General features: G+C 47.3%; 2 protein-coding genes across 5 annotated transcripts in view; one reads left to right on the top strand and one right to left on the bottom strand.

The window, feature by feature from the left end:
- On the top strand, positions 1-23,422 carry mtmr3 (myotubularin related protein 3). Of its 4 annotated transcripts, none has more exons than XM_079361002.1 (21): positions 1-187; positions 2,143-2,214; positions 3,105-3,161; positions 4,070-4,159; positions 5,104-5,220; positions 6,538-6,620; positions 7,417-7,583; positions 7,677-7,773; positions 7,991-8,104; positions 9,999-10,192; positions 10,353-10,484; positions 10,592-10,703; positions 11,930-12,125; positions 12,208-12,393; positions 12,635-12,805; positions 13,851-13,996; positions 14,505-16,020; positions 16,109-16,219; positions 16,336-16,424; positions 17,191-17,217; positions 19,378-23,422. In XM_079361002.1, exons 3-21 carry the CDS (start codon positions 3,159-3,161, stop codon positions 19,547-19,549), a joined length of 3,723 nt encoding a protein of 1,240 aa, XP_079217128.1. In that variant the 5' UTR covers positions 1-187; positions 2,143-2,214; positions 3,105-3,158; the 3' UTR covers positions 19,550-23,422. The 4 variants fall into 4 exon arrangements, with proteins under 4 accessions (XP_079217128.1, XP_079217126.1, XP_079217129.1 ...); XM_079361000.1 differs by having other exon boundaries at positions 16,285-16,424; XM_079361003.1 differs by lacking the exon at positions 17,191-17,217.
- citb (citron rho-interacting serine/threonine kinase b) overlaps positions 23,225-26,251 on the bottom strand; it is a 48,887-nt gene continuing 45,860 nt past the window's right edge. Inside the window, exon 41 of the mRNA XM_079361060.1 lies at positions 23,225-26,006. Coding sequence (XP_079217186.1) covers positions 25,983-26,006 — 24 coding nt within the window. The 3' untranslated portion in view covers positions 23,225-25,982. The remainder of the gene's footprint in view (positions 26,007-26,251) is intronic.

Genomic DNA, 26,251 nt, shown 5'->3' with positions numbered 1-26,251 from the left:
GACGTAACACACACGTAGCTTGTTGGGTTGGAGAAGTCGCGACGATGGCGACGACGACTCGCTGCTGGAAAGGGACGCAGTGAAGCTGGCCTCGGCTCGGATATGACTCATGTTTGTTTGGGCCAGGTTTATTTGCTGCTTGATAATTGCACCGGCTTCGGATGACTCTCCGTCTCTTCCTTGACTGGTGAGTCCGCCGGTCGCGGTCGTTGCTTGGGGTGTTTTGACGGAGGCCTCCGCTCTCCGGGTTCCGCCCTCCATCTCACAACAACAACAACAGAAGCTGCGCTAGCTCCATAAGCTAACCTGAGGTTAGCATACGAACTGCTCTGTGTCACAGCTACAAACTGCAAACTACTACTACGACTTTCCTGCAGCACAACAAACCTGTTATTAGCTTCTGAAGTCGGCTACGTACACCACAAAGAGCCCCTTTGGACGAGCTAAGCGTTAGCATGCTAGCATTACTTTACGGACGTTTTCTGCTAGCAGAGCTAATAAGCTGCTGAACATCGAGCTTATGTTATCGTTACGGCTTCCCAAAGAAATAGATCAAATACTGTCACCATTGTGACAAGCTAAAGAGTAACTTTCAACATCTGAAGTAGGGTCTCTGGTTAGCTCCTGCTAGCCCCTGTGTTGCTAGCAGAGGATTTTTGAGTTGTCGTATAATAAGTTATAAACTGGTTATCATTTCTGCACTCCAGATGCTTTTAAACTCAACTCACACATTTTTAACAGCCTACTTTTCATGTACACTTCTACTTTAGAACAATCTGTGATATGTAGTTTTTCTGAAGGCTTTAAAGATTGTTTTTTCTTTCAGCTGACCTTTAAGGCTTTTCTGTTAGTTAATCCTTTTTTCGCCGTCGCTTTTATTATCTCCAGCCGGAAGTCAACTTGTGCGACTTTACTGCTCTAATGCATCCCTCCGGTCACAGTTTATGGGTCAAACTTGTAAACAGTACGGTAAAAGATGTGACCTCTTTGCAGGCTGAAGTGCACGCTGGCCGGTCACGGGACAGCAGTAACGTTAAGGCTCTAAGGGGCTTAACCTGCCCAGTGTAGCTCAGACTGAGCCGTGAGCACAGGTCAGGAGTCCGCGGCTGCAAATAGAGCCGTGTGTGTGTGTGTGGGGCAGATAAACTTTATCGGGTCGCACCAGCCATGAGAGCTGGACCCCTCAGTGAGTGACGTAATAACCTTACCCTGGCTGCCAGTCCCACCCACCCACCCACCCGTGTTTTGTTGTTGACCTGAAGCATCTTAAGTATGAAGTAGATGAGTTGTGTTTTGGTCTGCTCGGACTCTCCCCAGGACACTTTCACACATACCTGAGAGTTTTGATTGAGCCATAATGTGATGCAGTCTGTGGGGAGTACAATTTCAGTCTGAGTGATATAACAATAAATCAATAAGAGAAAATGTTTTAAAACGGTTTGCAGCCTGTATGTTAGAGGATATATCTTCATAAGGGTCTGTTCGTCTCTCATCTTCTAAACTCCATTGTTTTGGTTATTGTGACTCGAGACTTGGTAGACAAGGAATGCAAGTCATATCTGCCATATCTGCCGGCTTGCCCAGCAGCCAGGAGGGAAGGTGATCAACCAGAGTTGCATTAAACACAAGTGTGACGCTTCTTCTTAAAAATACGTCCTTTAACTTCTAACGAGCTGAAGACTGTGAGTCAGTAAGAATCAAGTGTTTATTTGAAAAGGTAAACGTAAGATAAGCAGTTCACATGATCGACCTCTGAGTGTGTTCTGGCCTTAACATGTCCACCGAGCCTTTTTATTTGCTACTCTGGCTCAGGGGTAGAGTTGGTCATCTCTTAACCTGTGAAGGTTAGCGGTTCAATTCCCCGCTCCTGCAGCTGCTTCATCATCAGCAGCGATGAGTTAATACTGACGGCCTCCTTACACAGCATCAGTGTGTGAACGTGTGGGCGTGTCCGAGTAGTCCGAAGAGCATTTTACATACACGAGCCACTGTGACCAACAGCTGAGCTTTATTTGATCAGGAATCAAAAGAGCCTGTGTAGCATAAATGTCTCTGCTCTCAGCTCTGGGAACAAGTCTGCTGTTTGCAGAGTAGAGACAAGTCAAGGAGGGAAGAAACTCATGTTTGTCCCACTCTCCACAGATTTCCATGACTTACTCGTGAGAGTTTACAAACCGGATCATCAGGACTGCTCGTCGTTACCGATTGGCTGCGGTGAGTCTAAAATCTGATGTGTCAACTTTCTGTTTTTGGTTGAAATGTTTCGGACGTGTCTGTTTCTACGGCTGCTGCTTTCAGCTTGTGTCTCTTTTTTTTCATTTTAATGCAACAGGTTCAATTTTTGTTCTTTTCAACTTGTGGTGACGTGAGTCTTAAACACGCCTCCCTTGGACTCTGATTGGCTACGAAGCTATCACACCGACACAAAATGAAACAAGAGCAAAAATGATGTAACGATAACGTGATCAATTCAACACAGAAAACCCCGAAACACAAGAAATACCTGATTTATAAAGAGAGAGAGAGCAAGAGGGGCGAGAGAGAGACGGAGAAAGCAGTCGTAACGTAGGCCGCTTGATGACGATCTTGATCACGGTTATTGAACACCAATACTGGTCGATTTGACCTCGTCGGCATCGTCGCATCAATCCATCGAACACTTTGAAAAACAAGCGACAAACGGATACGTGGAAATAATGCACGTTAACAAAGACATGCAGCGTGTTTTTGAGTTCCTGGTGATGAAATGTTTGTCGTCAAAATACAACGACAGACACTTGGAAGCGTTTCGTGGTCGTGTCGTCTCGATGACCGGGGGAAGACATGGTTCATGAGATGTGATGAGTTGTCCAGCCCTGCGAGATGGAAACACTTTTCTGGGATGATCGTCTTTTTTTAAAATTGAACTGAAGCTTGTTTGTAATTATCGACCATTGCACTGTTTTTTTGTGATATTTTTTCGGAGGCTGTTTCTGATAGCTGTCGTGCACTGTGATGTCATAGTATCTCATTATAAAGAGCATTCTGTCGTTATTCTTTCAAAGACCAGGACTTGTTGAAGTCTTCCACCAAACTAACCAGCTTGTGTGTCTCTGCGTTCACAGACCGGTGGGAGGCGGAGCTCCTTGTTAGGTGACCCACACTCCTTCACAGGGGCCATGGTAAGAAGCTGCTGTGTGCTGCTGGCTGAACAATCTGAAATCCTCCATTGATTCCCTTTTTAATCAGCTCTGTTTATCAGGAAGCAGACACTTCCATCAGCCCACAGTGTGCGTTCAGTTTTCACTGCAGAAAATGGATGTGTCTCCCCCCCCCCCATGACAGACAGAGCCACTGAGCCGCATGTGCTGTGCTCGCTGTGGGCTCGCTGTCCCCTGGTTGGCCTCTGTACGCTGGCCCTGCAGCCATGACAACCGTGTGTGTGTGTGTGTGTGTGTGTGCGCGTCTCGTGCTGAGCCAGCATCCAACAGGCTGTGCAGTGCTGTCTATTATCTGCCGTCTCTTCGCCCCCACCTTAATCTTTCTTTGAATACAGTCCAGACTAAACCCTGATCCTGACCAAACACTCCCTTTCAGGCTCTGTCAGTCGAAGGCTGGACCTCTTTTTGTTTTTTTGTTTTTTTTTGAGTAAAAGTCCCTGACTCTGCTCGAACATCCATTCCTCACATTCCCCACTGATCGGCGTCCTCTGAGAGATGTGTTCATCTGGCAGAAGACTTTGACCTCAAACAGAAAGCGCTGACTGCTCCTGAACTCGTCTTAAAAAAGAAACCGTCATTAACATGTTCCATCTGAAACTTTTAATTCATCAGCGTCATCATTTATTTTGAGGCTCTTGTGTAAATCCACCGCTGTGACGTTTCTGCCGTCTGTTCCACCACAGCCTGTTGTGACACAGTGATTACAATAAAAGCCACTCACAGCTGCATTATTATATCTTTATAAACACTGGCCGTGATCAGGAGGGCGATGGAGTCAGTCCACGCGGAGCAGCTCGTGTGTCGAATGTGTGGAGGGAAGTCGTGTTTGTTAAATCCGCCTGCGGCTCACTATCGTGTCTCACTGGCAGGAGGAGGAGGGGCAGCAGGGCGTGGAGTGTATCCAGGCCAATCACAACTTCCCCAAGAAGTCGCCCGTCCTGGAGGAGGAAAACATGCAGGTGAGGAAGCACGCTGGCATCCTCTCACTTTTTCATTCTGTCTGTCATCAGTTACATAACCACACAAGTTCAGTCACATGTCACGCTAAGCTTCCTTTCATGACGCGCCTCAGAAGCGAATTCTTCAGTGATCATCTTAAAAAAGACAAACAGACTTCATCAGCAAAAACAAACGTTTGGTTTCGTCTGCAGCTCTGAGGAGAGAAAACGCCTGAAGCCCGACTTTATCGCAACATTTCTAAAGGAGTAAAATGATGAATTGATAAAACCATGACTGTGTCGATAACGGCACCACAAACAGCATCAATGACATATTAACTAACTTAACATGTACCTACTGTATGATCATCTTATATACTGGTGCAACCAACGTAGCAGTATGTAGTGCTGACACGCCCGCCGTCATTACTGCAGGAGCAGCACACACACACACACACACACTGCACGCGAGGTGCTGCTGTGCTGGGACACACAGCGACACAGACCAGTGAGCTCTCCCTCGTGCCTTCCAAACAAACAGCTTATTGTTCAGTAATTACAGCGTGCACAGCGCTCTCTTGATCGTAAGGCTCCTATTTTTAAGCTAACGAGTCGGCAGCGTGATGGAGACTCTCAGGCTGTCGGTGCGTCACATCTTTCCTCGACCGGCTCGTAGGAGGACAGACTCCACCGAGCGGAAAGAGGCGGGACTAAAAGAGCGACACGGTGTCAAACTGTCTCTCTGAGGACAGACTGTTCCTTATATTGTAGAATCATTTATTGGTTGAGGAGGTGGGGAGGGTTCACTCCCAGTCCCAGTTAACCCAGTCAGCTTGTTGTTTATGGGAAAGGTTGTTTTATAAAAAGGGGAATGCTTAGTTTATTTGTAACTCCTCACATGGACCACATGCTGAGCGTATGTTTCCTCCTGTTTGTTTGATGTGTCTCATCTTGGCGGTCGCTAGGTGCCCTTTCCTGAGCTGCACGGGGAGTTCACGGAGTATGTGGGGAGAGCAGAGGACGCCATCATCGCAACTTCCAACTACCGTCTACACATCAAGTTCAAAGAGTCTGTTGTCAATGTGAGTATTCCTGCGAGCCCACAGATGACCCGCTGGGTCTCTACCACAGAACACAGGGTGATACTCTCCTTTCAGACCACATGGAGCACGGAGGGAATGCCAAAGATGATCGGCCCTGCCGCATCGAGGACCTTAAAGTGAAATATGAAGAATTCACTTGACAAAATCTCCGAATGAATTAAAAATGGACGGAAGCTTCGATCAATATGTTTTTTTGTTGGGTTCCTATTTTACCTCAAATATGTCCAACAGTTGTCAAAGCCAGAGAAATCCTTCAATCTACAGTTGTAATAGGACGGGTCATGGGCCCGCCACGCCGAGTCATGTTTAGTGTTTCCGTGGAAACAGAGGATGTTACTTCAAGGGTCACTGCATATAAAGACGTGAATGTTCAGGGTGGCTCCGCGCGTCGCTCGCCGCTCGCCACTCATCACGTGTTGCTGGGGAAAGTGAGAGCTCAAAGAGAGCCTCCGGGTCTCGGCTCACACGGCTTCCCGAGCCAACATTCTCCTCACACACATATTTGGAGTTGATGAGGCGTCTGCATCACATGGCTGTGCTGTCAAAGCTCACAAATCAGGAGTGGGAGGTGCTGCGAGGGAGTGATAGTCTGCTAACAAACAGCGCAGGAATTTCAATGGCGGCACGGGCGAGATGAGGGATGTAGATTAGAGGGCAGCAGGATGTGTGAACGAGGGGAATGTGCTGCCATATCAGACACTGACAGAGACAGAGTGCGTCCCTTTGACTCTCCTTCTCTCTGTTTTCTCTGGATAGGCTTGTTGTTGTGAGGTGTCAGTAAGTACTGCATGGAGTGGAGTGGTGGACTCGCGACTGTCGTTGTTGTTGTTGTTGTTAGTGTGTGCCTGTCTGAAGTGAGGAGCACAGCCAGTCTTCAGATTTAACTTCTAACCCACCTACATCTCTGTCAGGCAGTGACCCTATGCATGATGCTGGATGCTGATGGAAGCTCATTAACAGTCTATGCAGTGTATGAAGTCAGCTCTGAAGCTGTAAGCATGTGACAGGTCTGAACTTTGGATGTCATTTGCCTTTAAAAGATAAGACGTTATTTCTGCATCAGCGAGCGCGTCCACTCTGCTCAAAGCTGATAAACAGCCCAGACAGTTTTAGCTCAATTTATACAACATCACACTCTAATGACGCTGCGGCTCAGGTGGTGGTTCTTACTGCCATGTTAACCTCCACTAATTCGCCCAATGAATGACGAGTATGGTGTGCGTGCATGAGTCTCCCACACGTCTTGTGCTGACTGCACGTCAAAGTTTGACTGGACGATCGCTCTCTCCTTCACAGGTTCCTCTTCAGCTCATCGAGTGTGCAGAGTGTCGCGACATGTTCCAGCTGCACGTCACCTGTAAGGACTGCAAAGTCATCAGGTAAGGCCGGGGGAATGGCGCTGCTTTCTTAAAGGTACAGGACACCTTGATTTGAGTTTTTCAGTCAGAGGAGGAGAGATTGAGGAAAGACGGATTCGTTGTGTCGATGTCTCGGATGGATAACACAATAACAAAAGGCTAGGAAGTGTTTGATCAGGTGGTCGGCTCGTGTTCAGGATGACTCCGATGAAGGACACGAGCCGGAACGCGTCGGCCTTGTTTGTTAATAAAGTCGATCTTCATGCGGTTTGTTGCTGGTCGCTCGTGAACTCTGCAGAACAGAAGGCCGTCATGATAGAGGGACGTCTGTGCGCTGTGGCGTACTCTGTACTGTAAATGATTGACAGGTGTGATGGCACAGACACGCCCCCTTGGTTTGCAAATCATTTGACTTAAATGACACGACGCTCGTGTTTCCGACTTTAGAGATGCTGAGCAGGCAATCCTCTAAGATCTCTTTTAATTGATATTGTTCTATAAAATAGATTTACGAGAATAACACAATGCTAACTGTGTTAGCCCGTTAAGGGCAATTTCCATAATGTGTTAGCATGGAGCTAACACCCAAAGATCTCCCTCAATCTGCTTTTTGTAAATAAACAACTTTCCACATATTTGAAAGTCCCGACCCATCTCTCATAGCTTCCTCTAAGAGTTCCTACAACGGTAATAATTTGTATCAAAGTTTAATGATCAGGCATTTCTTCTTCTTTTGCTCCCCTGTGTTTATCATTCCAGTGTGATAATAACTATCATTTGCAGCGTGTTTGTGGTGTAATGCTGACTTCTCTGCCAGGTGTCAGTTCTCCACCTTCGAGCAGTGTCAGGAGTGGCTGAAACGCTTGAACACAGTGGTGCGCCCCCCGACTCGTCTGGAGGACCTCTTCTCTTTTGCATTCCACGCCTGGTGCATGAACGTGTACGCCGGCGAGAAGGAACAGCACGGCGAGTTGTGCAGACCAGGTACCCGACTGTCTCTCACATGCTCACCTGAGCCGAGCGGGACATCGGCTTATCAGACATCTGTGCTCTGTGTGTGTGTGTGTGTGTGTGCAGGGGAACACGTGACCTCGTGGTTCAAGAACGAGGTGGAGAGGATGGGCTTCGACACTCAAAACGCCTGGAGGATATCTGACATCAACAGCAAGTTCAGGTAATAATGGCTTTCATTCAAGGTGTGGGTTTCTGTCACTCACGACTCGAAGGTCAGTGTGTCCTGCCGCGTGGCTTCATTAAAGGCCTATGTGTGTGTGTGTGTGTGTGTGTGTGTTGTGTCCTCTGCTGGTGCTGTAAAGAGACGTTTGTGTAACCATGTCAGATAACCTTCCCCCTCCTCTCGCCTGTGTTCCCGCTCCCTGCCCCTCTGCCAGGCTCTGCCCCAGCTATCCTCAGCAGCTCCTGGTGCCCGCCTGGATCACGGACAAGGAGCTGGAAAATGTGGCTGCCTTCCGCTCCTGGAAGAGGTTTCCTTCTGTGGTTTATAGGTGAGCTTGTTTCTCTGCAGATATTTAAACCTGCCCGTTACTACCCTCTCAAGAGCTTCTAAAGCCCCGTTTCCACCCAGCAGTCTGGTACAGATCGGTACGGTTTGGTTCGATTAAGTCCGATCCCGTTTGTGTTTCCACCGCCACCCGTGACCTATTTGGTAGGCGGTGTGTAAGCTGGATGATGATAGCCGCTATGTAAATAGCGTCATATGATAGCAGCTAACCGCTAACAGCTAACCGCTAACTTATAAATTCAACAAAGGAGAAAAACGCTACACAAACAAAACCAACGAAGAAGACATCCAGCAGTTCATCTCCTCTGTCACTGTCATGTGACTCTTTATTACAAGAACTCAATCCAGCTTTGTTTCAGAGAAGGCTGTGTAAGTAAGTAAGTAAAGTAAGTAAAGTAAAATTTATTTATATAGCACTTTTCGCAGGCAGGGGCCACAAAGTGCTTCACAAACAGGGTTAAAACATCACAAGCAATATACAGACAGCACAAAGATCATAGCAGCCCTAAAAGAGACTAATTAAAAGCCTGGACAAATAAAAACGTCTTCAGTTGACTCTTGAAAGTGTCAACTGAATCAATTGAGCGCAAAGAAGACGGAAGTTCATTCCAGAGGCTCGGAGCAACGACCTGGAAAGACCGGTCACCTCTAGTGCGAAAATGAGCTCGAGGGACCTTCATCAGGTTCTGATCCATAGACCTCAGCGCTCGCATAGGGGCGTAAGGCTGGATCAGCTCACTAAGGTAAGAGGGAGCCTGACCATGTAGGGCTCTGAAGGCCAGAACCAGGATTTTAAACCTGAACCTAAAGGACACTGGCAGCCAGTGAAGGTCTTTCAGAACAGGGGATATGTGGGACCTCCTATTTGTGCGGGTCAGAATTCTTGCTGCAGAAATTTGAACTAATTGCAGTCTAGAGAGCTCTTTCTTGTTAAGACAAGAAAACAAACTGTTGCAATAGTCTAAACGTGAAGACACAAAGGCATGGATAATGAGCTCCAAATCATTCTGCGAAACCATGTTTCTAAGGAGGACAAATACACACGTAAACAATCAGCTGTGTTACAGTCAATGGTTTAAACACAGCGGAGTTTTATTAGCCGACGTAACACAGGAAGTGACGATTCTTTCAACCAATCAGTGGACTGTATTGTTTAGCTCCATCTTTTCGGGTCGGCTCCACATTCTTTGCACCCCAACGGAAGGGTCCCAAAAAGTGGGACCGTACGGATCGGTTATTTGGGAATCTTACCGGGATTAGTCGATGGAAACGCCGCAAAATGCGCGCCGTACCGAGACGAACCGAGCCGGACCGCTCAGTGGAAACGGGGCTTTAATGGCTGATTGCCCTTTCTGGGACACCGACGAGGCAGGCTGTAAGTGTCTTCAGCGACCGTCGTGAACCGAACAGAAATCATCACACAGGATCGCTGTATATGCGCCTTATATTCTGCTTCATTCAGCACAACGTTGATTCCATGACGAGCACGCCTGACTCGACCATGTGCAAACACTCGGCCCCTTAATGAGTCAGATGTTCTGATGTCGATGTGCTTTTGACCCGTCAGAGGAAAAATGTGAGGTGAAATAATGAATCCATCAGTCGATGAATAAAGCGCTCTCTGCTCGGACCGAGTTCTTGAACCAAAGCGGGCCACAGGAAGCCGTTCAGGGACCTCTTTGACATTTCATCTTTTTTAATGTTTAATCCATTAATCAAAGGAGACCCTTCTAGATTGATCAATAAAATAATTTATTAGTGTAAAAGTAAGAGGAGTCCACATTTAGACATAAAAGAGAAGATAGAACATGTAGTGAAGGACGCTGAGGTGAAGTAAAGAGAACGCCTGGTTCCATCTGACGCTCTGCCTCCTTCAGACACCAGACGACTGGGGCTGTGATCGCCCGCTGTGGTCAGCCAGAGGTCAGCTGGTGGGGCTGGAGGAACGCTGACGACGAGCACCTGGTCCAGTCCATCGCCAAAGCCTGCGCCGTCGACAGCAGCTCGCGCAAGCACCTTTCCAATGGCGGCGGGTACACTAACGGCTCGGACCTGTCTGACACGGACTTTGGTAAGAAATCACTGTGGGTGAGTAACACTCGCTCACCGGCATGCACTGTACACACACACACACACACACTCAGAGCACAGGAGCGTCTCATTCGGCTCACTGAGTGAAATGAGCAGCTTGAGTCGAAGTGAGAGATGATGGTGTGTTGTGTCCGTGTCAGAATCCTCCATGACCAACAGCTCCGAGGTGGAGACTTTGGCCATCCAGCCCCACAAGTTACTGATCCTGGACGCCCGCTCCTACGCCGCTGCTGTGGCTAACAGAGCCAAGGGGGGAGGCTGTGAGTGCCCAGGTGGGTCTTCTTCGCTCACTCCCAGGTTTTTCGTCAGACTTCAGTCAGTGTGTGCCGGAGATCAGTAAACTGCCACCAATCCTTTCTCTCTTCTCCTCTCGTTCCAGAGTATTATCCCAACTGTGAGGTGGTGTTTATGGGCATGGCCAACATCCACTCCATTCGCAAGAGTTTCCAGTCTCTGCGGTTCCTCTGTACTCAGATGCCTGACCCAGCTAAGTAGGTTTTTGTTTTTTTTCTTTCTTTTGTAATACCTCGAGCAATGCTCTAATTGTAAAAGCTCCTCAGACAACAACCAAATCCAAATCGCTCTCGCTGGAATCAATAAACACATCTGTGCCCGATTTAGAAATCCAAGCTGAGGATTTCTTTCCTTCTGGACTCCTCGACTTGATGCAACAATGAATGACGTCTCATTAAGTCACGCTGGCTTCGGGGCATGTTGTAGAAAAACGGTTTGAATTTCAAATCAGGAGAGAATTCACAAATGTAGCTCCCAGTTTAGCATGTTCAATCGGATCTTACAGGTGACACCCGAGAGCTTCAGAACTTCAGGATTCTTTATAGGATCATTTTAAAAGGACTGCCCAAACGCTGCATACGTACACGGTGCCACATCTGACCGCTGTACACACGACCATCAACAACAAGAGGGCGCTCTCACACGAGGCCCGGGCACGCTTCACGTGGACAGCCTTCATTATGAAGAAAGCCCGGAGTGTTCCGTGTGTCTCTGAGAGTGAAGTATCTGCTCTCTGTGTGTGCAGACGCGTCGCTTCTTCAAATGTATTTTTAAGTCCATCTGTCTTGTAAACTAAGCGTACTTAATAATCGTCTAAAGCCGTGTTGTTGTGTTACACTGTAATGTACACACGCTGTCTCAGGCCCGGTGAGTACTGAGTCTGAAAGAATGACTGAGCACATTAATGTTGAAACCTGGTGTATCAGTGAAACTAAAGCCACACAGCGCTCAGAACAGTGACAGGTGAGGGAGGTGAACAGTGACTCCTAACTGAAGGAAGGAAAGGTGTGTGTACATCCAGCCTCCCTCATGGTCCTTAAAGGGACCTCAGCTGGTTTATTTCTTTTTCTAGTCTTCTGACTCCTCAGAGCTCTTTGACACTGCAGCTCACAGCGACACATTCACACACTGATGGTAGAGGCTGCTGCAGAGGGAAGAGTCACACACACTCCCTCCCCGACCTTTGTGTTGACAGACGACTGACTCTGCCAAGCGTCGGTCTGTAGCTCCTGCAATCACATGTCAAAGTGTTCTTGGACAAATGAGGACCTGCAGCAGGATGTGAAATATATGTAATACTGATAAACACTTTACATGAATCTGACCTGCGGTGTGAAGAAAACGGGCTTATGTCCATGAACTAATAATGTGTGTCTGAGTCACGGCGTCCTCTGATGTTTCTGTTCTGTTGCTTGGCCTGCAGCTGGCTTTCTGCGCTGGAGAGCACCAAGTGGCTGCAGCATCTTTCCCTGCTGTTGAAGGCAGCGCTGCTGGTGGTCAACGCCGTGGACAGAGACCACAGGCCGGTCCTGGTGCACTGCTCCGATGGCTGGGACCGGACGCCTCAGATCGTGGCTCTATCCAAGCTGCTGCTGGACCCTTACTACCGCACCATTGAGGTGCAGATGAATCCGCTCACTCCATCGCTGCCTGATATTGAACACATGAACGCTCTTGTGACCAGGATTTGTGTTGCTACAGGGCTTCCAGGTTTTGGTGGAGACGGAGTGGCTGGACTTTGGCCACAAGTTTGCGGATCGCTGCGGTCATGGAGAGAACTCTGAGGACCTGAACGAGCGCTGTCCCGTCTTCCTTCAGTGGCTCGACTGCGTTCACCAGCTGCAGCGACAGTTCCCATGCTCCTTTGAGTTTAATGAGGCCTTCCTGGTGAGTACAGCTCTGCTGGTGAAAATCTTCGCTCAAAATATTATTATCACATCTTTCTATTTGTAATGAAATCACAGTCAACCTCCATCATTATCTCAAGTTATTAGAGTTTCAGAGATCACGTTAGTTCTTGTGTTGAGTAAATCAGCGCTGCCAGGATTTTGAGATCAGACGCCTCCGATGCCATCTCCACTGTTCCATCATAGCTGACACGTTGGATCTTCTTTTGTTTGTTTGTCAGGTGAAACTCGTTCAGCACACCTACTCCTGTCTGTTCGGCACCTTCCTGTGTAACAGCGGCAAGGAGAGGGAGGACCGCCAAGTCCAGGAGCGGACCTGCTCTGTGTGGTCGCTGCTCAGACCGGCCAACCGCACCCTGAAGAACATGCTGTACTCCTCCCACTCCGAGATCGTACGTCCACTGATCCACTGCTTATCTTCATATTCTTAACCCAAAGATTTGAAGCGTGTAGAAAAAGCTCTTTCTCTCGTTTGGTACATTTGAAATCAAATACCATAAATTCCGTACTATTGAGCGCACCTGGATATAAGCCGCACCGGCTAAAAATAAGTAAATAAATGTATTTGTACATATATAAGCCTCAGGTGTCCACGTTGTAACAGAGCGACTTACACAGAAAGACGTGACACAAAAACATTGTTTTAACTTTTAATTAAATACGTAGGCTAACGGTAACATCCGCAAATATGAAGCCTACTGTAAATCCTTTATCGAACATGTCTGTAACGGCTGATGAAAAAGATGACCGTAATATATTTCACAAGAAAAAGTCCATCCATTCACTGCCTCAGAATGACTTCATTACTCACTTCCTCAGTCTCTGTTGTCGCTGTCAGTGTCATCTTAACGTGCAGCAGCTCTGTTAGCTTCTTTGACAGCCGGGTCGATCGCCTTTAACTTGAAAGCTGCATCATATGCATTTCTCCGAGTGTTCTCCATCATGAGGGTGCGTGCATGAAGCGCAAAATGACTGATATTAAGATCCGACGTGACGAAGTCAAATGTTTTTGCGGCAGAAGCTCATTGTCCCCCATAAAAAATCCATAAATAAGCCGCATCATTGTAAAAGTGTTCAAAACGTGACAAAAAAGTAGCGGCTTATAGTCCGGCATTGACGGTATCTAGCGCCCCCTATCTTACACAAAGCATGCGGGCAGACATGAGTTCACAGATCAAACTAAAGCAGCAGGCAAAAGAGGAAAACTATGAAAACAAGGAAGATAAACATCAACATGATTACAAAAAATGCTCATCACAGCAAAGGCAAGTAAAACACATCTAAAAGGTGATCCTATCATGATTTGGACACGTCATCAAAGGTCTTCCTCGACAAGCTGTGTTGACTGAAACGAAGTGTCCGTGTGTCCTCCTCAGGACCATCGAAGCCTTCAGCTGCAGTCTTTGATTCAACACGTGTTGGTGTCTGTTTGTTCAGGTGCTGCACCCTGTGTGTCACGTTCGTAACCTGATGCTGTGGACCGCAGTCTACCTGCCCAGCTCCTCTCCAACCACCCCCTCAGATGACTCCTGCGCCCCCTACCCCGTGCCTGGTTGCAACCCGGAGGACACGCCCCTGGCCAGGTGAGCCTGGCATGCTGGCACTCGACCTCCCCCTCCCTGTCTGCGTCAGTCATGTAAGATGAGCTCCCACAGCCAGAGAGGGGCTTCAGCTCGTCTCTGCTCTGCTCCTCACAGATACACCTCCTGGCCACGGGACGAAAGATAAGCAGACTCTGCTTATCTTTCGTCTCGTGACATCATGGAGTAGTTTGCATGCTCTCAGTTAAAGAGACAGACACAGTTGATTCTTCTTCATTTGTCCTTTAGAAACATGATAGTAACGGTATGCTGCTGCGTCTCCACTGTGACTTTGCTAGATGATGGATTCATGTAGGATCTCTATAAATAAGAGTACGGACTAGACCTGCTCGTAATGTGAGGTGTATTGATGCAACCTGAATTATAGTTTTACAAAGACGGATTGATTGATAACACGTTGTATGCTGAACATGTATTTCTGATTAAGTGTGCAGCTACAGGTTGAATCGTCTGTTTTCAGTGCATAATTCTTCCCTCTTGTTCTCCTCAGGCGCACAAAGACGCGCTCCTTTGACAACTTGCCAAGTGCATGTGAGCTGGGAAACTCTGTAGCTCCGAACCGCCGCTCCAGTGATCCGAGCCTCAATGAGAAATGGCAGGACCACCGTCGCTCTCTGGAGCTCAACATGGCCGTGGGGCCTGAGGGAGGGGGGAACCAGGATCAGGAGGTGCGGCCTAATGGAGTGGGGCCTTACCTCGAGGGAGGGGACTTGGAGCTGGATGACAGCCCTCAGCCCAGAGTCGCACATGCTGAGCTTGGACACGGAGCCTCCGGCAGCCCGGCAGAAACAGTAGAGGAAGCAGAGGAGGCGGAGCTCTCTGTAGCTGTGGGTGTGGCCGAGGGCCAGATGGAGAACATCCTCCAGGAAGCTACTAAGGAGGAGGCATTAGCAGAAGTTCAGACGGTGGAAAGTACTGTTGTCCCGTATGTCATTAACACTGTCGAGACAGAGGTGGGGAAGGAAGCACACGCTGAGGAAGATGTAACATGCACTGAGATCCAGACAGAGACCTGTGCAAATGGTAAGCATGGAGAGAATGATGTGGAGGAGGCCGAGAGAGATGAATGTCCCCCTCTTCCTGCACAGGAATCGGAGGAATCGGATGAACAGGCTGCTGAGGTTCCTCAGACAGCAGATGATCTGCTGAAGCAGGATTCAGAGAACTCTTCTGTTCAAGAGGAGCTCACACCTGGACCCTGTGAGTCCTGCTCAGGTAACCCAGACCAGCCGCTGGCCCAGAGAACTTTAACAAACGGCTATGTGGACGGGTCACCGGAAGAGCGAGATGTGGATGAGGAGCCCTGCCCTCACTCTGAGTCTGATGGTGGTGCTGACTTGGAGCAGGTGGAGAAGAGAGCATCCCTGATGGAAAGCTCCACAGAGACTCTAACTGAAGAGGCCTGCACCAGGTCGGAGCTGCCGGCACATCTGCCTGTTTGCCCGAGTCGTCAGCCCTGCAGTGAGGGCAGGAGCCATCCTCCCTGCCCCAGGAAAGAGAAAGGACTTGAGACAGGCGAGCAGGGGTTTTTCAGAACTTTAAACGGGGGCAACAAGCGTCCGTCTGTTAGTGCCTTTCAGTCCGTCAGCGGAGACCCCATCAGGGATGGGCTTTGTAACGGCGACAACTCAGAGGGAGAACCCTGCGGAGGACCTCACTTGGCCAAAGGTAATGGGGAGAAGGCCCCACTCAGTCGACAGGTGTCTGTGGCGAGCTGCAACTCCCTGATCCTCCATCCTCGGGGCAGCTGCTCCCAGCATCGCTGGTGCCACGCCATGCTGGGTCGAGCTGCAATCAGCCCGGAGCAGCCGTCCCGCAGCCATCTGGACGATGATGGGCTAACGCTGCACACAGATGCCATCCAGCAGAGACTGAGGCAGATCGAGGCGGGACACCAGATGGAGGTGGAGACTCTAAAGAAACAGGTGCAGGAGCTGTGGAGCCGCCTGGAGAATCAGCAGCACTGTGGCTCCCACAGGATCAACGGAGACATGGGAGATGAAATGGTGAGAAACTAAACAACAAACTAAGAATCAGACGGAGCAATGTCACTTCTTACAATGCGTCTTCTGTTTTGTGTTTTCTTTAATGCAGACCTCAATGACAGACTCGGAGTACAACCTGGACCCCAACTGTTTGTCACGCTGTAGCACCGAGTTCTTCTCTGAAGCCAGCTGGGAGCAGGTGGACAAACAGGACACTGAGGTGAGGCCAGTTAAAGATTGTTTTTAAAGATCTCTGTGGAAATGACGGTGGATAACGTTTGATAGGTTCGCTGCTCAGATCAAAGCTGTGCACTGAGACCAGGCTGTGCTTTCCAGGTGACTCGTTGGTACCCAGACCATTTGGCAGCCCAGTGTTACGGCTGTGAGAGCAGGTTCTGGCTCGCCGCGAGGAAGCACCACTGCAGGTAATTACTGAGGGATATGTGCCTGCAAAGCTTCGGCCTTCAGTCATTCCCCCGCCATCGACCACCCCTGAAAGTGATGTATCCACTAAGTTCACACATCTTCTGTCCAGATGGAGATTCTAGTGTCCAGATACATCCTGACTCTTTGTGAAAGTAGCCACAGCATCTGTCACTTCACATTTAGCGTCTTTAACTCGTGACCAATTCTGATGGGACTCTACTTCCTCTCCACATACTGCACATGTTTCTACAGAGCACTGATGTATTAAAATGCAAATGCTGGTATAAATATTTCCAGTTTTTGTTTAAAAAAAAGAAACGTCTGCAACTTTGACACCTTTCAATCATCTAACATCAAGGATCAGTTTGTAGTTAATGTGTTTTTACCACAGGCCTGTTCTGTGTTACTCTTAAAGTTCAGGGACATCCTCGTCACAATCAGCAGCTATGATGAGTACATGAGCCTCGCTGGTGTTTCCTCCACTGTCATCATGACCTCATTCTGCTGTTGACCCCCTCTCTCTTTATTGCTGGATTATTGAAGTTAGCTGCTTGAAATTAGTGGATTCATTATGCTCCTGACATGTAGTCTGCACTGTAGATACAATATGCCATTCTTACCCATGGATTCAAAGCCTAAAGTTAAAGGTACTATCGTAGTATGTAGTAGTTGTTTCATAGTTGATAGATGAGTAGTGGGAAGCATGTTGAGTGTCCTCTACTGCTAAGGAAGTGTTCATCCATTGTCTGCCCCTCTCCTCTACAGTGGCAGGGAGCCTGTCCAGGAGGTTTGGTGAGATCCGGCTCCCCTGTCCTCCCTCCCACCCTCAACCCTTCCCCCACACATTGCTGCACCTTTCTCCTCAGTGTCCTTACTTACATAGCCCCTTCTCCCCCCCCCCCCCCCCCCCCCCCCTTATCACAGACTGCATCTGTGTTCCCTCATTCTGTTGTGGTTGTCAGTGATTTCTCAGGGACTTGAATGTTCCTCCTGCAGCATCGGTGTGGCTTTCCAGCACTTTATGATTGGCTGTGAGCATGGTGCCGTTAATGGCAGAGGTGGGATTGGTCGAGGGCTGATTGTTATTTCATCCACAAAAAGGACAACCTCAAAAAGGACAACCTTTAAGAACACTCCTCCTCCTAACATAGCAACTCATCCGCACCCTCCCACCGCCCTGCAGCATGCTTACCTACACCAGCGCTCTGCATCTCACCTGCCAGCAGCACAGCATGGTACTGAGGGAACATAGTGCACCTCATAGTGTTAAAAGACATCAGCTCAAGGTGGGTGCAGGTTACAGGTTTTAAAGGGTAGCTCTGTATGTAAATGTGAGCATGGCCTGACATCGAGTCCGTGTCTGCACATGGGAGAACAACACAGAGAACATGACAGCTACGTGGTGACAGTCATATTAGTCAAATACAGTCATAAAATTCTGGATCTCCTCATAATGAAGGCGGTCAGCATCGTGTACCCGCGTGCTTGTGCATGAAGTGTACCAAGAGCACAATGTGCTAAAGGTGACAGCAAAGGTGACAGCGTTGCACAGTAACCTCTGCTGGTCATTATATTATTATAATGTTATTATTATTATTATCAGTGGGTGAGACTTTAACGTGTTAATTACGATTAAATAATTATAATAAAATAACACATTAATTTTTTTTCAGCATTTCATCACAGTTTGCTTCATAAATGGCGCGCAACTGTTTGTCATTGCTACGCGCTAGCTTTGCGATAGCTACGTGCTAGCTTTGCGCTAGCTTAGTGCTAGCTTATTGCTCGCTTTGCGCTAGCTTTACGCTAGATTTGCGCTAGCTCCGCCACAAGTACAAACAGGAACCGTTTGCAGCCTAAACTCGACCAAATGACTGGCTTCAGGACAAAAATTAGTAATTCAACTGATAAACTTACAAATTTACTCTCAAAATTGATCGCTCTGGACTGTAGACCACTATTAGTGGTAGAAGATAAGGGGTTAGAAAATGTGCTAAAGGTAGCAACGTGTGATCCAACTTTCCAGCTGCTGTGCAGAAAAACTATTTCAAACAAGATCCAACAGCTTTATGAAACTGAGAAGCAAGTAAAATATGATGCACTGTATTCATTCATCCACCAAAATCCATTTAGATTGAGAAGTGTTGCTTTTTAGGGCAAATATTGTGATGCACTTATTAATTTTGATTAATTAATTAGGAAGCCCTGAGTTAATTAGTTACAATGTTTTAATCAAGTCCCACCCCTGATTATTATTATTTTTCAAAGCTTTTGCTGCCAGCGTCGCTGTGTTTCCCAGCACAGCGTGCGTCATGTTGCGTGCAGTGTTTGACTCGTTTTTGAAATGTACCTTTCAATGGCGTCCGAGAGTGTTCGAGAGATGGATAGACTCTCAAATAGCTGTTTTCAGATTCTCATGTGTTAACACGGAGGCGGAACAACAAATCAGAAGACGTGTCCGCTTAGATTACCTCGTCTTAGCTTCTCCAGCTGCTTCCTTCCTGCACTGACGAAGGTTTGATTCCTCCCTCTCTTCACCTTCCCTTGTGTCTGATACATGGTGATCACTCCAATCATTACAAGACAAATCCTCATTCACGTCTTCAAGAATCCCTCAAACCCTTTTTCAGCTTTATGTTGTTTTTTTTTTTTTTTTTTTTTTTTCAATCATTAGTTTGTTCTTCTCCATCACTATGATCCAAATTTATTTCCCAAAGTGTTTCAGGTTTCATCCAGTGATGGACTCTCCTCATTAACATAAAGGAGCCTGTACTCGTGCATGTTTGTTATCAACAGCTTTAGAAAGAAACCAAATGTCAACAACAATCCAGCTGTGGATTAGAAACAGCTGCCTGATGAAGATAAAGAGGATGTGAAGGAGATGCCCGGTATCTTCAGATGTTCGCCTTCTACCCGAGGCTCCGTCATCGACCTGTCTGTGTCTCTCTGCAGGAACTGTGGTAACGTGTTCTGTGCCAGCTGTTGTGACCAGAAGATCCCCGTGCCAAGCCAGCAGCTGTTTGAGCCCACCCGCGTCTGTAAGACCTGCTACGGGAGCCTTCAGCTGGGCCCCGCTCCCCTGGACCTGGAGCTGGAGAAACCCATCGCAGCCAGCTCCAATTGAGTTTCAGGACTGGGAGAGGAGAGGAAACCTAACCACCAGCTGCTGACACACGGGGGGCGCACTGCTGGAAAAAGAGCACAGGAGCTCCACAGAATGTCCCATGTACTCAGTGTGTGTGTGTGTGTGTGTGTGTGTGCTGCAGATGTGGACTTTAATGTGTACATACAGAGGATGGCGGAATAGTTTAATGGCGTGATGAAGAGAGAGTGGGCGTGTGTGTATAGGGGAGGAATGTGTGAGATTGTGTGAATCACACAGTCTAACACTAAAGGGTTTTGGGTTTTTTTGGCAGTGACTGGTCTGCACTCAAAGACTAGAGGAGTGAGAGTGGACTTCCTGGTGCCGACAGGACCAGGCGGGCGGAGAAGGTGGTCTCACCGTGGGCTTGGGCACATTTGGCCCAGCTCATCCACTTCTTTGTATCATCATCTTCCTGCGTGGACTCCTTTTCTGCGGAGGATTAGGCTGAGAAACGACATGACATCCTCCCACACTGTGTTGTTGTTCAGGGATGGCAGTTCACCTCACACCCTCACTCCCCTCTTAGTGACGTACAGAGCGTCACACTCAACACACTAATCAATCCATTCAAAACGCTTCTCTGAAACGTCACAGAATACGGAGCTGTTTCCACAATCTGAGTGTGCACGCTGTTAGAAACTCGTAGTATGAACATCAGCTTTATTAATGCTTTAAGACGACCCTAATGGACGCCACCCGCCGCACGTGTTTGCGCCATCACGTTAATAAAGTTGATCTTTTTACCGCGAGTGTTGCTGCGACGTTGTGACCTCTTCAAGCCTTTCACTCTCCGTGCACGCCAACCCAAACAGACAGAAGGTTCCAGCATGTTCGTGTTGACAGGAGGCTGAAGCGTGAAACACACTGACTGTAATTCAGCTGTTTGTTTATGAAAGGTCGTTGATTGAAGACAAGTTAAGACAATAATAATCCCAATGATTGCAGCAGAGGGGGGCGTGTCTTGTTGTAGTCACGACGACACAGACCAAGACACACTCGAGACCAGAGAGCTCCAAGACCATCTCGTGTTTGGTGGGCGTGTCGCTCATTTAGAGTGTAACAGCGTGAATAACCGGGGGACAGAAATCCGACTGCACGTGAAGTGATTCCTTCTTTTATAAAGACGAGCGTTCCTTCTTATCGCAGACGTTAGATTCTGAGACCTTCAGGGATTTGTCCCGGGACTACAGCACTTGTTGATCCTACATTCAGTTGATTTAACGTGTGAAACGCCGCGTGCTGCGTTTACTCAGACTTGAGTTTGATGTGGGTGAACTGATCCTTTAACATGCCTGGGCTGAGTCTGAACTGAGCACACCTCTCTGCTTGGATCTTGTGATAAACGTGGATGTACGTGTTTAAACGCCACGCAGCACGCAGCCGTTCGGATGTGGCGACAGCATGGCGTGGAGAGCAGTCATCACGTGACGCTGGAGGTTGTTTCCCGTCTTTCCCTTCAACACTTCTCTTCACAACAAGACGAGGCTCATCGCCCCCGTGAGTGACTGCGTCCTTCTCGGCGAGCGGTCGGTGATGGATAGGTGGTCTTTGACATGATGTCGGCTCGGCTGCAGCGAGGGTGTATGCGTGTGCGCGTGTGCGTGTGTGTGTGTCACAGTCTGAATGACTGAAAGGCCGTCATCTCTCCTGTTACACACACCTTCATGCCCTTCACTCTCAACAGCCACTTGTTAGGATAATTACCCAGCAGGCACTGGGAGCTGGACGTTCTCTTTAATCTTCAGTCCCGTGGACGTCATGATGAGACACTTTCAAAGATCCAGGTTCAAGTTCTGAGGAACAATCTCTCTTTTTTTAATTTTTTTTTTTTTAACCTGATTCTTCTTGGAGGTGACCGCTGCCTTCACATGTGATCTCCACAGTGATTGGCTGAGACGTGGAGGAAACGTGTGAGGAGCGCTTCAGTGAGACGCCCGCTCTGCCTGGAAGCCGTTCAAGGACCTCCGAGCACACAGAAACACTTTTGTAACATAAATGAATGAAATAATATATTCAGATACCTATATAGCAGTTACAAATGTTTAGAGTATTTCAATAGTGGCTCACTTAATTAGTCACCAAGAACAGTTTTTCCACTCTTTGTTTTCGCGTCTATTTTACGACCTGTCAGAGAGAACAGGCGTGTCGTGGTTTTTTTAATGAGCGAAGCAGGGTTTCCTGTTTTCATGCTGCAGTGGATTTTTCCCCATTATTTTATTTATTTGATTCTACTGTTGTGTCCCATTTGCTGTTTCAACTTCCAGACAATTCAATTAGCGCAGGATAATCAGTGTTTCCGTGACGACGGACCGTCGCTCATCATTTCCCCTCTTTAGTACCAGCTGATCACTGCGAGGTCCAACTCCGAGCAGCCTGAACCGGCTCCATCAACACAAAGCATCCTCCTCTCAAACCCACCCAGCACTACCTCTCCTTTGCACACCAGCCCGCCAACGTGCCCGCCTTCGTTTCCCCTCAGCGTCAGCAGGAGTTTTAAAGTGACGGCAGATGTTTTATTCCTCGTCCTTCGCCACGTTGTCGTGAGATCAGAAGGCACACATGAAGCCGACATGTAAAGCTCCCAGTCTCTGATTCACCCAGAGAGTCAAACTGGAAGTTTATGTCTGACCTGGTGTTCCCCACATGTTGTGTTGGATTCAGTGTAGCGCTGGAATCAGCAGGTGATGGTGTTGCCCCGTGGAGTGTTTATCTCTCTCTCCCTCCTGTGAGAGCGCTGAACTCTCACTGAACACAGGACTCGTTCGCTCCCCGTGCACAAGGATTAGCTTTACGTCGCCACTCTGCAGGAAGAGCGGCGTTCACGGCCCAAACATTCTTTCCGTTCAGCAGCTGCTCTCTACGATCCACACTGCTGTTATTCATTTTGCAAACACTCATATTAGACTGATGATCAACTTAAATCAACACTCCTACACAAACGATTCGTCCACTTGATTTTTTTTTGACAACACTTCAGGTTTTTTCTTCGACATTCTGATGAAAACCAAGTCCAGGAAAAAAAGTCACTAAAGATCCCTGTACGAGATGTGTGAGGTCAAAGTTCAGTCACTCTCTCTGCAGAAGCATGAACTGTTTTCACAAAGAATCCATGAATGTGAATTGTCTTAAAAAATAAAACAAAAAAAAACTACAGGCTATTTTTTGCACATGACATGAAGTAGACACTGCCTCCGAGTGCATCGAAATCAAAGTGAAAGTGCCGTTCTGTTCAGTATTGCAATGAGCATGACGGCTGCTGGTTGGATGTGTGTGTGACGGTGGGTTTGACATGTTGATCCCTTACTTTGCTTTCATCCCCCCCCCCCCCCAAAAAAGTTTTTCTTGATGTGCGTTTTTTTTCTTCCCTTTTCACTCATGATGATGTGCTCGATCGGAAGTGTCTCTGCAGCGGCCCAGAAATCAATTGACGTGTGTGTGTGTGTGTGTGTGTGTGTGTGTGTGTGTGTGTGTGTGTGTGTGTGTGTGTGTGTGTGTGTGTGTGTGTGTGTGTGTGTGTGTGTGTGTGTGTGTGTGTGTGTGTGTGTGTGTGTGTGTGTGTGTGTGTGTGTGTGTCTCTCTTGCTGGAGACTGGTGCCAAGCAGATTGATTACGGGTCTCTCACAAAGGGATCACTCATGCTTTTGTTTGATTTCCTCTTTTTTTTTTTTTTTTCTCCTGTCTGTTTGATAAGCACTTTGAACCCTCTCATGTCTGTCACCACAGTGTGTAGATGTACATAGCAATCTCCTGTAACAAGTGCTCCTTGTTCAGTCTGAATATTTTTTGTTGGATTTACTTTAAAGAGCATTACATTGTTGTAGAATTCAAAGAGAAATAAACTAGCTAATCCTACTGTGTCGTCTGCTAGCTGCACCTGATACCTGCTGTCACACGTCCTTCTCCACCTTTCTCTAACATGTCTCCTCTTCTGCCTGCTCCACTTTTCACAAAATGTGTGCTCAAACAGGCCGTTTGGAGATGTTCCCTTCATGACATCACAAAGGGCAGTAGCCCCTCCCCCAGGTGGGTGACACTCCCACAGCTAGGTGTTTGTTCTGCCCTCTGAGTCTGCCTTCTCACCGTAAACAATAGGACATGGAGCCAGAAAGCAGCGAGTACACCCGAGCCCTTCCAGAGAGGGGGCGTGGTCAGACACAGCTCATTTACATATTTAAAGCTACAGACACAGAAACAGCCTGTTCTGAGCAGGGCTGAAATAGAGGGGTTTATAGACATGATCAAATACAGGATCAGAGTGAAGAGAAGAACGTGACCTTGAAGTGAAGAATGTACACTTCATTTGATCCAGTCGATGTCCTTCAGCACCAGCATGAAACCAAAACTACTTGGGCTCCAGTGTTGCACTAGCTGGCCAAATTTACACTGCACGTAAATTTAAACGAAATGACAAGGATCCAAAAACGCTGACGTGACAGAGATAATCAATATGTTATTCTTCTTTTTTTCGAGTCTTCCATTTAAACAACTTTCATACTCAGGAGGATGAGCCGTCCTGTCCGTGTAAACATGATGTAGACGCGTCTCTGACATCATCACAGCGAGCTGTGCTTCTCACTTAGTGTAGACAGTCAACACTCACAGAGTCAGAGGATAGACTGAATTACTGAAATGTTTATGAGTAAAATGTTGCACATTCAGCCTTTAAAGGAGACATAATATGGAAAACGTACTTGTACATTGTTTTTGAACATTAATTTGGGTAACTTGAGTGTCTACAGATCCACAAAATGTCCAATAAACATCCAGTGTGCATAAGTCTTACAACAAGGAGAAAAGGCTCCGTTTCAAATGTGCTCTCCTTGTGATGTCACAATGGGATTCTATTAATATAAATCCTATCCCCTCCCCTGCTTGGTAGGTAGATACTTTATTGATCCCGAGGGAAATTCAAGTATCTCCACCTCCAGCCTCGAGCAAAACTTTAGCACAGGTCCACCATTTTTATTCTCACTCGGGAAGGAGTGACGTCTACTGGGAAACTCTACTGGGGCGGGTCATAGCATTTAAAGAGACACACACACCATCATGGAGCGCTGTGAGACAGCACGGTACAGAAAGTTTCATTGTCCTCTTTAACGCCAACGCTCGGTGGAATATCTGAAGCACAAATCACACAGAAGGAAACGGACACTTCAACCATGTTTAATGCATGTACTGTTTTACAGCTCTAAAAATCAAGAAAGTCGTAAATCACTGTCTTACATCAATGTCTACTTATTGTATGCAAAGTCAAGTGAACACATGACATAAAAGAACAACCAATAGAGAGAATCAAGATCGAAAAGCGAAGAGTGCTGCTTTAAGTTAGTCATGCTCACTGAAGTGACGAAGGGGCGTGCTCGTAAGGAAACGATACTAGTAAGTAACAACCCCTGACAAATTACTAGACTTCATATTCACTGCACAGACACGGGACATCTGTACCATAATGAGCAGCAGCAGCAGACTCGGAGCAAACTGAAGCGGCGTCAGGCAGCCTGGCCGCACGACGTCCAGCATTAAGAGGCAGAGCTGCGAGTTTTTTAGATCTTAGGTTTGCTTCAAACAACACAAGGAACACTTGGAGCTAAACATTGCTTAATAATTGTTTTGCAAACTATGGCTGGCCGACGACTGTCAATAAAGCAAATATACGCAGCTATATATTAAAAGGCTTTATAGTCGAGAGGAACGCAGGCTTGAGCCGAAGCGAAGACGACTGGTCATAAAACAAGATGGTGGTTCTAAGTCCTGTTCAAGTCCACCCTGGTGTGCAAAGTGGTGCCTCCTCCTCCTCCGACCTTCTTTCTCTTCATTATTAGGACAAACTACATGTTGGTTTGATTTTCTGCACAGAAAGGAAACCAAACACGATTCGATCCGACTAATGAAATGTTGATTCTTAATTTCCTAACCAACGTCATCGTGAATCTCCCTGCGTCATCTTTACAAACTCGTTTTTAAAAAATATAGACGTGGCTTCCCCAGCCGACTGTTCCCATTTTCTATAAAAACTCACACTGCAATATATACAACTTTTTTTTTTTAAATATCTTATAAAGTAGATTCTATTTCTCTGTAGATCAGCGAAGTTTCCCTGCCACCGAATCGACCGCGGGATCTCGCCATGAAAGCACAAGTCAGAAAAGAGGATTGTCGCAGGAGACGTCTCCCAGTGCAGGTTTATGTGTCGTAGGACGAGGAACTAACTGCACTATGTACAGGCAATGTGACTGACAGCCTGAGTCGTGTGTGTGTGTGTGTGTGTGTGTGTGTGTGTGTGTGTGTGTGTGTGATTGAGATAATGTGTGTGTGTGTGTGTGTGTGTGTGTGTGTGTGTGTGCTTGCACTCAGAGTGGATCAATGATCTCTCAAAGGTTTCTCTTCAACTCCAATCCTGAGCGAGCTGGACTCACACCGATGACTGATCCCACACCTGCAGGAGCACAGAAAGAGACACAAAGAGTCACTTAAGAATAATAATAATAATAATAATAATAATACATTTTATTTATAAAGCACTTTATATTTTTAAAAGTGCTACAGAAAAAGGATAAAAGGGTAGTTAAAAACACATAAAACATAAAAATCAAAACACTTCTGTTTCGGGTTTAAACAGAGTTTGAGAGCAGTTATCAGGTCAACAGGTGTTGCAGCGATGGAAGCGGGCAGTGGAACTGC

The sequence above is a fragment of the Symphodus melops genome (genome assembly GCF_947650265.1).
Source record: "Symphodus melops genome assembly, chromosome: 1".
NCBI classification, from domain to species: domain Eukaryota; kingdom Metazoa; phylum Chordata; class Actinopteri; order Labriformes; family Labridae; genus Symphodus; species Symphodus melops.
Note: the sequence above shows the minus strand (reverse complement) of the source record. Positions and strands in the feature narration are given on the sequence as shown.